This window comes from Megalopta genalis, chromosome 8 (genome assembly GCF_051020955.1).
Source record: "Megalopta genalis isolate 19385.01 chromosome 8, iyMegGena1_principal, whole genome shotgun sequence".
Lineage (NCBI taxonomy): Eukaryota > Metazoa > Arthropoda > Insecta > Hymenoptera > Halictidae > Megalopta > Megalopta genalis.
The window spans coordinates 21,637,977-21,654,417 of record NC_135020.1 but is presented as its reverse complement, the minus strand read 5'-3'; the positions used below and the strand labels follow the sequence as shown (position 1 = coordinate 21,654,417).

At 34.8% G+C, this 16,441-nt stretch overlaps 1 protein-coding gene across 5 annotated transcripts in view; it reads left to right on the top strand.

Moving 5' to 3' along the window:
• Positions 1-16,441, top strand: part of wun (wunen) — a 126,821-nt gene that overhangs the window by 82,533 nt on the left and 27,847 nt on the right. For all 5 annotated transcript variants that reach the window (XR_013033993.1, XR_013033992.1, XR_013033991.1 and 2 more), the window contains exons 4-7: positions 186-385; positions 7,593-7,650; positions 12,691-12,867; positions 15,063-15,158. Coding sequence is in view for 1 of the 5 variants with exons in the window: in XM_033479337.2 (XP_033335228.2) it covers positions 186-385; positions 7,593-7,650; positions 12,691-12,867; positions 15,063-15,158 (531 nt within the window). In the remaining 4 variants the exon portion in view is untranslated. The remainder of the gene's footprint in view (positions 1-185; positions 386-7,592; positions 7,651-12,690; positions 12,868-15,062; positions 15,159-16,441) is intronic.

The window sequence follows — 16,441 nt, the reverse complement described above, 5'->3', positions numbered from 1 at the left end:
CTTCGACATAGCCAGGTCTTTCTTATTAACTTGTTTCTCTCCAAAAAGCATAAGATCGTAACGTCAGCTAACTATAAATATTCAGAGCACTCTCTTCGGATTTATACATAGAATATACAGTGCACAGGTTATTCCAATTAATTTTCATCGATCAATAATCGCGAATGATGCGGTTAATATTTCAGATCGGTATCTTTGGATTCGGTGCAGCCACGACAGTCTTAGTCACGGACTTCGGGAAATACACGATCGGTCGCCTAAGACCTCACTTTATGGATCTCTGTAAGCCTGCTATCAATTGTACCGCAATTGCAAATCATCACCGGTACTTCGAAGACTTTACCTGCTCAGCTAACATCTCGTCGAGACTTTTGAAGGAAGTCAGGTATGTATATTTTTAATCATTTTCTTCAAAAGCGTATTCAGCTAGTTCAAAGATTGTGTAGTAGTAGTAATAATAATAATAATAATAATAATGATAATAATAATAATAATAATAATAATGAGAGTATTAAATCGTGACAACAATGGTAGAATCTGTTCGATTTTTATAGGATATATTGCACAATTATTGCGTCTCCGATTATATTCTCGTTACAAACACAGCACATTTTTGTTATTCAATCTTTTCATTTTTCATATGAATGGGAAAATGTTCGAAATGATGACCGTAAACCTAGTGTAATATACAAGTAGTATAGCATAACCCATAATATGTTAACTATATTAGACAGCGGATCTTCATGCAGGATAAAATGTGTCTGTATCATCTGCAAAGGCGTAGGTGCCAAAGTTTTTTCTTTCCTTAATAATTTTAATATGTCCATGACACATTTTCAGTGTCCTTCAATCTCTTCACCGTTTTATATTACACCTACACATTTTAGTCACAAATGCATCAAATCTGTTGTTTAATTACGACGTATTTGTTTAGTTAGAAAAAAAAACGGAGTTCCATACTTTTGACGGATAATGTCCGGTCAGTGATGCGTAGCCCAGGTCATCCATTCACCGTTACGTTAGCAAGGACAGTTTCATTTATAAACAGATTTCAGGAAATGCCGATAAAAGCTCACAGAGAATTCATTCATATCGAGTCGCCCTCCAGCCTTCTGCTTGGTCGGCGAAGGGACGCGTAACCAGCACAGCGTATCCGAATGTTCCGGAGCCGATCTACTACGTGTATGTAGATATAGAATACGACATTAGCTCTTCCATTCATTAGCTCTGTGAAACCCTTCACTCGGTTATTACTTGAGATTAAGCTGGCCAGGAGTCGCTTCGTTTAATATTATTCCACTTTTATTTCAAACATATCTGTGTCTCGTTTTTTAGAAGCTAGAAAGTCGATTTTTATTATATATTTATACATTTTTATACATGTTTATTTATATTATATTTTATATATACATATATATATAATATAATAATATAAATATGTATATAAAATATAATATAATAATATAAATATGTATATAAAATATAATATAATAATATAAATATATATATAAAATATAATATAATAATATAAATATATATATAAAATATAATATAATAATATAAATATATATATAAAATATAATATAATAATATAAATATATATATATATAAAATATAATATAATAATATAAATAATATATATATAAAATATAATATAAATGTTAATACAATATACACAAATAAACTAATATATATGTTTATTATGCTAGTTTAACACTAAACCTACCACCGTCAATCAAATGACCGGTTTCACATTTATTATTTCATAATCAGTAAAATCATAAAGTTGCTTCCATTAGAAATTGTTGAATACATTTCTTTATTCAGACACCCATTGTTATAAAAATCGTGAGAAATTTCAATAAATTCTACCTTGTAATTTCATTCCAAGTAACAGCAAAATTAAAAAAAGAAAGAATATATCAGTCATCATCAGTCTCTCTATAATCTGAAAAAAATTCAAGTCATTTAGTTCGATTTTAAAATAGTAATTGCGTAATTGCGTACATCTCTTAAGATGTACGATCACTTTTATGGACCTCCGTACACCTGAGGACATGATAAAATTTCGGTTCGAGTAAAATGATTTCGCTACGAAATACACAAGAATTCGCAGCATCATTTTGCGTCACACGGGCCGAATTTACGCGCAAGGCTTAAGGAGACGCTCTGTACAATGTCTCGTACTATTCTTACCGAGTGTATCACTTACCATTCGCTAGCTGCATCAAACAGCGCTTCACGTGGTCCGCTTTGTATACGACTCCGTTCTAAAAACAAAACCGTGTCGACCAGACAAATCCAACGAAAGCCTCCTCCACAATCAACGGAAGTTCTACAAAAGACGCGAAAAAAAGAAAAAAAAAGGAGAAAAAGAAGGTGGCACTTCGCGTACGCGGCACGCCGCGAAATTATGAATGATCTCAGCTCAGCAGAGACATTTCGAAAATTAGAAGACCATCCAGCGGGAGCGTGGCCAAAGAATTGAATGTGCACGCGAGGCTGGGCGCGCTGAATCGACTGACAATGGTAGGTGAAAAACGCGCCCGTGAATCGTTAAATGATACACTGCCATTGTAGTTAGAGCTAGAGTGACAATGAGTAGGGTGTGTTCACGCTCACGGCTACAGTCCGGCCGTGCAATAATGTTTCCGTTGCCGAGGCGCGCAGGTCGAGCGAGCTCCTTGATTCAGATTCAATTCCGCTCATGCGAATCACCACCGGACCGCAGACCTTTCCTCATTGTCATTTGCTGCTACCGGCGGCCCTTTTTTTCCCTCGTATCCGTTGGAACCGGCTCGAGGTACTGTCTCGGCTAACAGTCGACAAAAATTCCGTTTGCATCGTGAATCCCCAGTCCGAATGAAGGATTGATCGATCGATGGATAACGATCGACGAATCTTATCGAGGTTTCGTACCAACGATTCGTGCAACCAGGACTTGGCGTTGTTTGAATGTACGTTGCCTGACAAAAATGTACTACTGTGATCAAAAAGTAAGGTGAATTTGTTTATAAAATGTAAATTCTTTATTTATTCTTCCAAATCAATTTCATCCCCTTCAAAGTAATCCCCGTCCGATAAAACGCACTGTTTCCGACGCTTTTCCCAGTCCTCGAAACAGTCGGAATAGTCTTTTTCCGGTATAGCCTTCAAGACCTTCTTCGATTCGGTTTTTATCTCCTCAATCGTGTCAAAACGGCGTCCCCGCATTGGCTTTTTGAGTTTGCTGAATAACCAGAAGTCGCACGGAGCCAAATCAGGCGAATACGGTGGTTGCGGAACGATATGAGTCGAGTTTTTGGCAAAAAAGTCGCGAAGAACCAATGCAGTATGACATGGCACCAATCGAGACTTGACGCGTTTGAGACACAAAACATCCTTCAAAATGGTTTGGACTGAGCCAAATGATATTCCAACACTATCAGCGAGGTCTCTCATTGTCAGTCGACGATTTTCAAGCACCAAATCTTCGATTTTTTTGGACGTGGCCCTCGTCGGTAGACGTTGATGGTCGTCCAGAGCGCGGTTCGTCTTCAACGCGTTCTCGGCCCGCCTTGAACTCGTTGTACCACTTATAAATGTTTTTTTGTGCTATAGTTTGATCACCAAAGGCCTTCCGCAACATTTTCAACGTGTCCGCACAAGAATATTCGTTCCGCAAACAAAATTTGATGCAAGTTCTTTGCTCAACAAAATCACCCATTGTAAAAATCGAAAAATTCACTTTTGGTCGTTTACTAAAACACGTGTAACTCGGAGATAATTAAACCTTTTAACAAACAGACGCTTGGCAATTGTTATAGACAGTCCTACCAACCTAGGAAAAAAACAATTGCCTGCCTTCCTAATGTCCGGGAGTTTTAAATGACAATTTCACCTTACTTTTTGATCACAGTAGTACATGTAGTCCACGCAAGAATTATTCAATGCTTTATTTATCGGAATCTTATTAATCCTTCGTCTTGCGATTTACGTTCGAAGAAACGTGCGTATGCAGACTATTTGATTCAGCGCAAATCTGAGCGAGGAGTTATCACAAAATGAAACTAAAATATTCCTGTTTTCATGTAATATATTTATGTAAATGTGCACATTGTTTTATTTGTAATAGAACAGATTGATAAAGTAATGCCATTATTAATGTATAATATTAGTATATGATATTAATAAATGAAAATTGAGAAATATCCCCTTTTTAAGTTAGAATGAAGTTGAGAAAAAAAAGTTCTTAACATAATTGAAATGATTGTGAACGAAATTTAAGAACTATTTAAATTCTTTTTTAATATTGTTTAATTTTTTATAATTCATTATAATTGTAATTGTAGAATCTTAGATAGAAGAAAAGACAAGGGTAAATGTCATAATAATTTTGTTCGTAACAGCTACAAGTTTATACAGTTTTTAAACATTTAAGTATGCGGTGGACTCAAAGACATGCTCGATAACTTTCTTTTAAATAACACGTTCACATTAAAATCGAATAAGACGATGGATCATGGATCTAATCATTGACGCTTGTTTTAAATTGACGCAATTTCTCTTAAAAAGTCATTCACTGTTCGTTCTGATAAAGACATAATCAATTTATCCATATTTGATGAAACCATGTCATGTTAGTCAAGCCTGTTACGTCATAATTGTATTAACATATTATTTCTCTCAAATTCTGTAATCGTTTAATGCGGTATATAGACTGTGGACAATTTATGCAAAATAAAAATTGTTTGCATTGATTGGAAAAAATAATTTTAAAATAATAATAATAATTTTAATAATAATGATAATAATAATAATAATAATGATAATAATTTTAATAATAATGATAATAATAATAATAATAATTTTAATAATAATGATAATAATAATAATAATAATTTTAATAATAATGATAATGATAATAATAATAATTTTAATAATAATGATAATAATAATAATAATAATTTTAATAAGTTGGGCGAATACAACAATCACCTGAAATTCTTAAAATTCTTCTGTTTTGTATTTTGTCCGTTCATATTCACGACAAATGCATAGAACTCGCAAGTTTAGCGACAAATAACAGTAAAACATTAAAAACAGTGATATTTATTCAATAAAAGCTGAGATCGAATGATTTTCGATTATTCGTAACTTTCATTATTCCTACTTCATCGTCGCACGAAAAACATGGGAATTAAACGTGTACGACCACGTTCGCCGCTCGTTCGTCCAAAATTAGAGACACGGGACTTTACAAATCCATAATATTGGGTTCCGCAGTATGTTTAACGTTGCACGGTCGTGTACATAAACATAAACATAAACATGTCCGCGATCTGCATAGAAAACAAGAGAACAAGCATCGGTCCGGCGATGCGCTAGCAGCCTTTAGCCAAAGTAAACACAATTAAGATGAAATAATAGGTTCCGACAGCCACTTCCCCGAAGAAGGCGCGCTTAAAGGGAACGAGAGAAAAAATAAAGGAGAAACACGAGGGGGGCAGATAATATCCGATTAAAGCAGCTTCTTTGATGCTCAATTACTCTTACAGATATAGAAGTCCACGGTCCACCGAGCGAGCCCCTTTCTCTCTTCTTTTTTCCGCCGGTTCTTCCTTACCCCGTTCTTTTTCTTCGTCGTGCTATGATCGAAGGATCTTCCGGCGAATCTTTATGATCCCGGCTCTGAGGTACGCGTCCGCCTTGCCGATTGTAATCGGCGCGGAACACGCCCCGGAATTAATCCTGACAAAATGAATAGGGTCCCATTACGGGACGCGTGTGCTCGGACGACGATCTGCCAGAGCACATGCTGCGCATAGCGCAGCGCGTCGTCGCACAGTGGTGTGTTCTTTCCCAATCTTGTCATTTTTGCAAAATAATCTATAGGGTGTTCGTTCGAAAACTCTTTCAATCTAAATATTTCGAAAACAACACATTTCCGGGAAAGATGTTGAATACAAAAGTTACTCGACTTCAAGGGCAAAATATAAGAATTTTATTTATTTCTTCTTTATTGATAGCTTTGAAGACTGTTTCGAGGGTAGCTTTCTTTCTTTAAATGGAAACCTGTATTTTTAATAAAAAATAAATAAACTTTTGTTAGAAACATTTTTTAATCAGATTTTATTTATTTATTTATTTATTTATTTATTTATCAGATATTGCATTGATAAATAATAAAATTTGTTTACTCGTGAAACCCCTTTGTTTTATTATAAATAAAAGAGAGGTTATTTTATAAATAAAAATATTTTACCTCGGTAACGACGATAGTTTATTGTTTCGAATGTTTCTTCGTTTTTTGAACACGTGAAGCCAGCTTTACAGATCAACAAAATTAAATAAATGAAATAGTTGTATCTCCATCTTGAAATCGAGTAACTTTTGTATTTAATAATCTTCGCGAAAATGTGTCGGTAAACACTTCTAACAAAAATTGTACTTTAAAGAGAATCTATCATTTCTTTCATTATATGATCACCTCGATTTTTTACGCATTAGCGATGAACTGACAAAAATATTATTCGAACAAAGGATACTCGGAAACTATATTAATAATTCCTTAATATATGACAACAAATCGCAATAAAAAAATTGATAAAGAAAAGTATGATGAAAAGATTGAGATCGCACAGTGGTGTGTTCTTTCCCAATCTTGTCATTTTTGCAAAATAATCTATAGGGTGTTCGTTCGAAAACTCTTTCAATCTAAATATCTCGAAAACAACACATTTCCGGGAAAGATGTTGAATACAAAAGTTACTCGACTTCAAGGGCAAAATATAAGAATTTTATTTATTTCTTCTTTATTGATAGCTTTGAAGACTGTTTCGAGGGTAGCTTTCTTTCTTTAAATGGAAACCTGTATTTTTAATAAAAAATAAATAAACTTTTGTTAGAAACATTTTTTAATCAGATTTTATTTATTTATTTATTTATTTATCAGATATTGCATTGATAAATAATAAAATTTGTTTACTCGTGAAACCCCTTTGTTTTATTATAAATAAAAGAGAGGTTATTTTATAAATAAAAATATTTTATCTTGGTAATGACGATAGTTTATTGTTTCGAATGTTTCTTCGTTTTTTGAACACGTGAAGCCAGCTCTACAGATCAACAAAATTAAATAAATAAAATAGTTGTATCTCCATCTTGAAATCGAGTAACTTTTGTATTTAATAATCTTCGCGAAAATAATCATTATATGATCACCTCGATTTTTTACGCATTAGCGATGAAATTATTAATATGTAACTAATTATATTGATAATTACTTAATATATGACAACAAATCACACTAAAAAAATTGATAAAGAAAAGTATGATGAAAAGATTGAGATCATTTAAACTTTCCTTTTTATACAGTTATATTTCTGTTATTAATGAATAGATCTTCGTATGCTCTTTAAAAAATTATTAATAGTGTTAAATGGAAAATGAATTAGTGTAGGAGTTATTAATTTTGTCCTGAGATCCCCCCTATACGTAGGATCGAGCTCCGCGCGCCGCGTTGAATAATAAAACAAGAATTTGTTGCGCGTAACGATCGCCGAACGAGATTTATTCGACACGATACGATTTATAATGTCCATCTCTTTCAGATTATCCTTCCCCTCGGGACACTCGTCCTTCTCTGCCTACACGATGATCTACCTCGCGGTAAGTACCCATTTTCTTTCTCCTCGTGCCTTTTTTTCGCTCTTATCATTTTCCCTTTCAAAGAATTTGCACGGGACGAATAATTATTTATTAGGCTGTTCCATGTGTCAAACGTGGTTTTTGTTCGCTCGGATTACAGGCCACTCAGCCTTTTTTGCCGATTCTGCAGCGTGATCGATGTATAGTAGCGTTCCGAGTAAAAATCGAGTTACAAAATGCCACGCTTTAACAACCGTGATATTATTCCGCGCGAGTTCGATGAACAGCGCACCGGTTTTTCACCGGTCCAATGAAACTTTATATAGTGTATGTTAACTAATAATAAGGCTTGTACCAGATCTGAGCTAGTTCAGAAAAGTATAGAGCATGCGTGAGACAGCTATGATCTTACCGCGATAACTCTTGTGTAACGCGATTTTCAGCACTTAGGGAATCTTGCATAATGCAGTTCGCAATTTTTCAAGACGCACGACATTACGTAGACAGGTCCCATTTTTCTTATAAATCTGTGCAAAATTTAGTAATAGCAATCTAGAGATATGCCGCTTGTTTTTATAGAAACAGTAACTACAGGTTTTGCACTCGAAATTAATGCTTTTGTAGATCGTATTCACCTTTTCGCACTTTATCACTGCAAATTGATAATTTCGTAGATCGTATTCACCTCTTTGTAACAAATATTTAAATTGTAATAGATTTTTAATCGAAATTTTAATTCATGGATTTCTAATAGAAATTTAAATCGATTGATTTCAAAATCTTTTCCATGACACTTCGTTTTTTTTCAGACCCAATTTACTAGCAGAAATTGGGAATTTTTGATCTTGCTGACAACAAAATGATCTATAAATGGTGTTTGTTCAAAAAGAGAGAAGGAGGAAGTTATAAAATATGCGCGTGGACTTTGAAATATTGCAGTTCATACGCTGGTTAAAGTATTTTGACATTTGCTTCTTCGGATAGTCATTTATCAGTAAAACGATCATTAGAAATAGTAGAAGATAAATTGTGTTCGCGGCATGCTGTGAACTGCTTTCGAAAATTTATGAAATTACTATTACATATGCGCAAGAATAAGATTAACCCATTCTCTAACATTATGTTCACAGTAGGGCGCAGTATTTAAAAATCTAACAGAAAATACATACACATTTATATGTATATCGACGTATCGTAGAGGATCTATATGTATAGGTACATTACATACATTTTTTTGTTATTTTCTTCGAGGTACAGAATAGCTGATTAAATGAACACACAAAAAGCGTGGCAATCGATCAATTTAAAATGCTGCATCTTTTACATTATTTTAACATTCTAGAATTGATTATGCTTTGTTAAACGTCACGTTCAAGTTAGTAATTGCAACGGGTTTTGATCGACGTATTGGAAATTGCATGCTTGAACTATGCCATGAAATTATGCCAAATTTATTTATTTTTAGTTGATTGTAATATGATCGCATTAACTATGAACTCATTAGCGATAACATATTTTACAAAATTACTGTGTAGGTAATTTGTATAATCTACAATTACAGAATGTTAAATAACGTGGTTTGAATAGATTTATAAATGCATATAAATTGTTCGTTTAGTTCTGTGTATTGAAACAAAATTACGATATAATCGAAGAGCTCGAAAGTGGTGGAAGTACAACAAAATTAGAAAGAATACCGGGTGACGAAAAGTCTATAATCACAAAGAAGGCATTTTTGTTTGCAAAAATGAAACGGAGGCTTCTGGACCAGTGTTTGGACACTGTGGAAAGAAACCAGACCGGATTTATAAAAATCTCGTTAATCAGCCAACTTAAATTTGTCTTCCACCACCTTCGAAGTTGTCTCCGTTTGCGGCGATGCAGCGATCCCAGTGATTCTGCGATTCAAACGTGTACTTTTTCCACGTTGTAAAAACGTTGCATCTTGAACTTCGACTTTATTTGTGGCGAGGAGAAGTCGCAAAGGCATAGTATGCTTATCTGTGACTGCAAGAAAAAAAAACGCCACGTGGTAGAATTTCATAGAAATTCAGTTTATGCATTAATTCGGCCGTAGAATACAGGCTTTACGTGTTTATCAGAATAAATCGTGATAACAAATTCGATAGGCTCGGAAAAATAAAAAAGGAAACAAGGAAATATTACTAATATGAATGATATCGACCGTTTATTTTGAAAGTGGTGTAAGTCCTTTTTTAAAAAAAATGAGATATGACGTAATTTATGCTTTATTTAGTGTAAACTTTTTGCTTATAACTAGTTAGTAGTTAATATCTTAAAAAATGCCAATGCTTTGTTCAATTTAAAATTGACCGGTAAAAGAAATTGCGTAACCATTGATTATGAAAGTGGTGTAAGTCCAATTTCCATAGACTGGTGGCGGGGTTAGTGGCCACCGGTGGCTTCACAATTGCTTTATTTGCTATTTATATTGTTTTATTTTCGTGCCAAAAGTTACTATTTTAGGTTACTTATTTTATTTTCCTCCAACAATGGATAATTCCATATTCACATCAGATAGTGATATAAATAAGAAGAAATAATAAATCAATGTTATTTTATGACAATATTATAATATGACAATTGAAAATAGTTATTTTATTTTATTTTAAATAAATTTACACGGAAATAAGACCCATGAATATAAACAAAAGAATAATCTTAGAATCGGAGGATGAAGATAATTCTACTATGAAAAATAAATTAATGAAGCGTAAAAAGAGAAGAAGAATTATAGATATAGAATTTTCATCGGATGAGGATATTGTTACTGAGAACTTGGATTCTGTAAAAGAAAATAAAGGAAAATATACGCAACGAATAAACAAAATTAATCGAAATGCCGGACAAGAGTACTTTACAAAAAAAGGAAAATTCATTCCAGCAAAAAAAGAAAGTGATATTTGTTATTTCAAAATTGAAATTAAATGATATTTACAATTGACTAATCATGAAAGTGGTGTAAGTCCATTTGCAGCCTGGATATTGTATATTATTTTAGTTAAATTCGCCTAAAAGAAATTTATGTAATCAAATTACATATTGATAAATTAGTACAAACATTCCCAGACTTTACATAATTAACCTACATTTTTTAATTGTCAGATCTGCTAACATTCCATTTTATCGAAACGAAAGAAAGTGGACTTGCACCACTTTCAAAATAAACGGTCCATATATGTGGTCGTTATCTTTCGATTTTCTATTCTTTTCGGGCTTAATCCCCGAAATTGTGACACTCCGTAAGAAAATGAGGTGCGTAAAATTTGGATGCAATATCGGACAACGAGAACCCATGCCGCGGTTGCGGTAAAATTAGAATATTTTAACATCCTCGTTCCATTCTCGAGCAAAATTCTTCCGTATAAATAATTTTACACATACAGTGGCCCACAAAAGTGCTCGTACATCTTTTAAAACGCAATAACTTTTTCAAAGCTGGACTGAGTGACTAGTGACCGGACTGACGATAGTGGGACTAGTCTACCAGACGATGACCAAAATGCTTTTTTAAAATTTTGCTATTACTTGGAATGATAAAGAAAATAAACTCTCACTTTTTAATTTTTTTTATCTGAGCCTATAACGGAAATTTGAAAAATGCCTCTCTCTTAAAAAAAATTATTGCGTTTTAGAAGGCATACGAACACTTTCGTGGCCTACTCTAAATATTGTACAATAAGTATTGGAGCTATACATTGTATTTGCAATGTTGCATCGATCTACCAGCTGCGCAGTATATACGAGGGTTATCCGCAACATAGTTACAAAGTTGATTGCAATAACAATAGAGTAATTGGAATAACGTCGTCTTTTATAACTTAGCCCCCCTTGCTTGACTACTTTATGAAACCCTGGTCGGTCCACCGTCGAACAAGTTCCTTTTCATCCTCGGAAAAAAAATTGTTTCGCAGCGAGAGGCAAGCTACGTTTGCACCGCTTCCTTCAGTTGTCGGTTGATGTGGGGAATCGTCGGCTCCTTATATGGATTCTTTACGTGGACCAAGAGATGATAATTTCACGGAGAAAGATCGAAGCTATAGCGTGAGGTGCTATCGAAAAGGAACCGGACTTCGTCATCTCCTTCGGCATCAGTCGAAGTTCGATCATTTTGCGGGTCATTCGTATGCATTCGTCAGCTGAATAGCATCGAGCTGTAAATACAATGTGTAAAAAATATAACCGGAATTTCTCGCTTTCATATTAATTGGTTCTCCTCTTTAACATTTGCAAATGTGTTTTTTCTCTTCTGCTTTGAACTTTTAAATCAATAAGTTAGGTTTGTGTTCAAAATATAATAAGTTTTCTTTCCCTTGATCCCACAATTGTTTCCTTGACACTAGATTTACGGAGCACAGAAAACAGCTGTTTTATATTAGTTTATAAAAGTAACAATAAGACATTTATTCTGATTTTTAACAAGTGTCATTGTAACATTTGCCGTAAGTAACGTATAAATTGAATAATTTATTATTTAAATATAAATGTGTTATTAAAATACTCAATAAATTGAATAACTCATAAATGTGTCTTTACACACGATATGAATAATCGTAAATTAAAAAATTAGTGACCCGACATTTTGACGGGTGCCATAAATCTAGTGTTAATAATTGAATTATATCGTTATACTACGAATATTTATGCAAATTGAAAATTTGCTGCACTAACCGCAAAAAATAGAAATGAAATAAAAATTGATTTGTCCTTTTCGTAACACCGTTCAACATATAATTGCAAATTTTATACATATAATTGTCCAAATTTTACGCACATGAATTCCTTACCGAGTGTCACAATTGAGGAGAAAGCCGAAAATCATTTGTTTTGAGTCTACTAAAAAATAGAAATAACCTATAGGAAGCCGAGAAATAATGACCACATAACATTTTCAAAATAGAAATAGCCTATAGCAAGTCGAAAAACAGTGACCACATATCATTTGTTTTGAGAACCTAACATATCAGTTTTGAGTTTTTTGAATTTGTTTTCTTTTGCGACACCATGTATATAGAATGTCTTCGTTCTTCTTTCTTTCAGTTGTACTTGCAGTTGAGAATCACGTGGAAGGGCAGCAAATTGCTGAAGCATTTCCTTCAGTTGTTGTGCATCTTGATGGCCTGGTACACGGCACTTTCACGAGTTTCTGATTACAAACATCATTGGAGCGACGTCCTGGCCGGCTCGACCCTTGGTACTGTCATGGCACTAGTCATGGTGAGTATTATTCTCCTTAACTATGCCATTGTATGATCATAAATTACAGCACGATCATAAATATGAAATAGCCTAGCCACCCAATTTGAATCTTTACGATCTCCTGACTGGCTAAGGTTTACGATGTCAACAAAACACGCACGTTAATAATAGAATAATACGAAATTGATTTCAAATTAATTAACCCATTGTGTCCCAACCAATGATATAATGCGATTTTTATAGGCGCAATAATTTATTACATCAATGGCGACACCGTATTAGAAAGTATTATATATGCAGTTATGCTACCAACGAAATGCTTGACATGATCTTTCTGTGAGAAATAGCAAATGAATGTCAATCAAGTAATTTATTACTGCGTAAAAAACATAAATAAAATCATGTATAGTGAGTAACGATAATATTCGGACACCTTTTGGAACGTAATAATTTTTTTCATATTGGATGCAGTGACTTAAATTTTGTTTCAATTTATTAGGCTGATTGATTGAATAATCAATGGGTAAACAAATTTGTACAAGGATCACGATTTTTATCGTTACTCAGTGTATATTATTTTACCCGAATATGGAAATTGCATTGTAATGTGAGACAACGTATATGAATGAAAATTCACTGCAGTGTGAAAAATACGTAAAAAATATTCAATGATTCGAGGCGAAGTTTTCTGCAAAATTTCAAAATACTCTAGCTAATAATGAAGAAGAAAAGGTGAAGATATAAAAATATTGAGTAATTCTTTGTTTTGGAGAGATCTTTCATAATCGCGATATGAACGATAGAACTCGATAATGTCAATTCATCGCAGATAAGTGATTAGGGAAACAATGTGTTAACGCAACGTGGAGCCTTGGTAAGCTAATCGAATTGGCATTTGTATAAATTTGAATAATTTAAGCTAGTTCTATGAATTAATTTATTCATAAAGAAGACGCGAATTTCGATGAACAACCAAACTCTGGCTTTGTTAACTAAAACCTGCCTGGTTCACATGACAAACAAATACCTACATAAATGAACGCTCGTTTAAAAAAGTTCGACATTGGAAAAAAATTTATAATACAATTTTTGGAATAAAATTTATAACCTATTAAGGCTCAACGTAACGTTAACATGCTGTCTCAATGATCGTCTTACATTATCGATTACATTGATCAATTTACATTATCGAATCCTGTTTTTTTATATTGCAATTATGGGAGAAATCTTAAAACAAATGATTCTGATTCTTTTCTAATGTTGAACGAATATTCGCTTAAATAGGATATTTGTCAAAATTCGTGTCTTCCGTCTACATAGCCTTATAGAATCAAGTATTTGGAAAAATTAGGTTTTAATAGTTATCGCAAGAATCAGAGAACCTTTAACAAAATTTAAGTACTTTCAAATAGTCTCACAGAAACAAAAATTGTTCGAGTTACGCCAATAAATAAATGAACATTTAACTAGAGCTTTTTGACTGCGTAAAACCTAGTATTTAATACTAAAAAGTACCAATAAACAGTAGAAAAAGTTAAAAAAACAAGGGTTTTTAATTTTTTCTTTTCATTCCAAGTAATAGCAAAATTTAAAAAAAAGAGCTTTTTAGCCATCGCCTAATAGACTAGTCCCTCTATGATCTAAAAAAATTAAAATCATTTATAGTTCAGTTTTGAAAGATGTATTGCGTTTTAATAGGTGTACGAACACTTTCGTGGGCCACTGTATGTTCTTACAAATGTTTCAACTTCGATGCAAAACCGCGGCACCGTTTCCCATTTTCAAAGGTCGATAAATAAGGGCCACTCTAATCCGCGATCTACAGGGTGTCCTAAAAATTATGGTACTTCCGGCAAATTAGAGATTCCTGAGGTTATTCGAAGTAACTTTCTCCTTTACAAAAATGTTCTCCGAGGCATCGTTAATGAATTATTAACGAAAAACACTGACCAATGAGAGGCGAGCCACTCCAATGAGCGCACGAAACCCAATTCGAAGTCCAGCATTTTTGTTGAGGAAAAAGTTACTTCGAGTAGCCTCAGGAACCCCTCATTTCCCGGAAATACCATAATTTTTGGACATAATCTACTTTTGATCGCGTACGCGGTCCAGAGTCCTATTCGGATCGAAGGAACAGATAAACCGATCCTTATCGACGTCTTCCGAAAGCAATTGCAGAGACCCGAGGTGAATGATTTCGAAACTGTTCGTAGGCGAACTGCGTGGCGAACCTGTTCAAGGAACGGAGAAATTGCCTAACGGAGGAGAATCACCGGGCGACCGATTACGAGGCAGGAGCCGGCACACAGGTGAATAATGGCACTAGCAATCGCAACTGTTGACCTAACGAGCTCGCTCTTCGCTTGCTGACCACAACAAGGCCGTGAACTGTCTTCTACTTGTCTCTGGGAAGCTAGCCTGATTTCAGGGAACGAAATGCCGCTCGCTTGGACGACCGAGTCGAACGGCATTCGAAAACGCCGCCGGTCGTTCGATCCAACAGCAAACCGTCTCAGGCCGGGACCGTTGTTTACCATTTTCACGATGCTGCGCCTAGACGCTGATGGCTCCAACACCTTCGCTCGTGTCGCCGTGTCAGTTTTTTGGGAAAACGTTCACGCATCCCAGGTCTTTGTACAAACGGAATCGTCCGGGGGCTTATCTTCCCTTTGTTGTCCTTGGTTCGGTCTAGCTTTGCGGATCGGTTTTTTACGTTTCGCCGTGTTGCTGGTTGACGTTCGCGTAGCGGGGAGCGATCGCAATCCTGTGCTGTTTCTTATATCGTCTTTATACATACGCGTGTTTAGCGACCACGTTGGCTATATTTCGCGCGAGACACCGGGCGTTCGGCTCTTGGAATATGTTCGGGTTTTATCTCGTTTTCAAAACGATTGTTGAGATACAGAAACGCGGTTCGCGTCTGCGAGATCAAGGTGCTTCTTTTCAGTTTCTTCTCGCGAAGAACAATCCTGGCAACGCGAAAATATTCTGGGCGACTTTTCTTCCACACAGCTTCCGCATAGTTTCGCAATATTTACACGATCGAATTTTACTCTGTTTCATCTGATAGTAATCTTCTCAATGGAGCAAGTACAATAATTTCTCCCTAATTCGCGCTCGGATTGCGCATAAAAGTGAGCAAATTTGGAGAGAGGAGATTAGATTGTACGAGTCTTGCTTATAATCTCGATGATAACCTCCTTTTTATAGTAACCGATTGCCAACAACTCTCCCCAAATTGTCCATTTTGGTGCGCGAATTAGGGAGAAATTACTGTACTTCTCACCGTCTATTTCCTAGCTTGCCCAATTCAGTTTCCCTCTCATGTTTCTTCGCGCTCTTCCACTTTTACCCTATCGTCATAAATCCCGCCACTTCGCTTCCATCAGTACCTTCAATATTTCCCCAATACTTTGCTCTCACTATATGTCTTCATTCAGCAGAGATAGAATAGTTCCCGCCAAAGTGGCAACGGCACTCGTCAACTCACCATTAATATCGAAGCTGGACAAGATAAGAATACGCCATTATGGAGCTAAGTGGCGAAGTCATTTAGCGTATCATATTGCTATTAAAAGTCTGCATCGTAGTC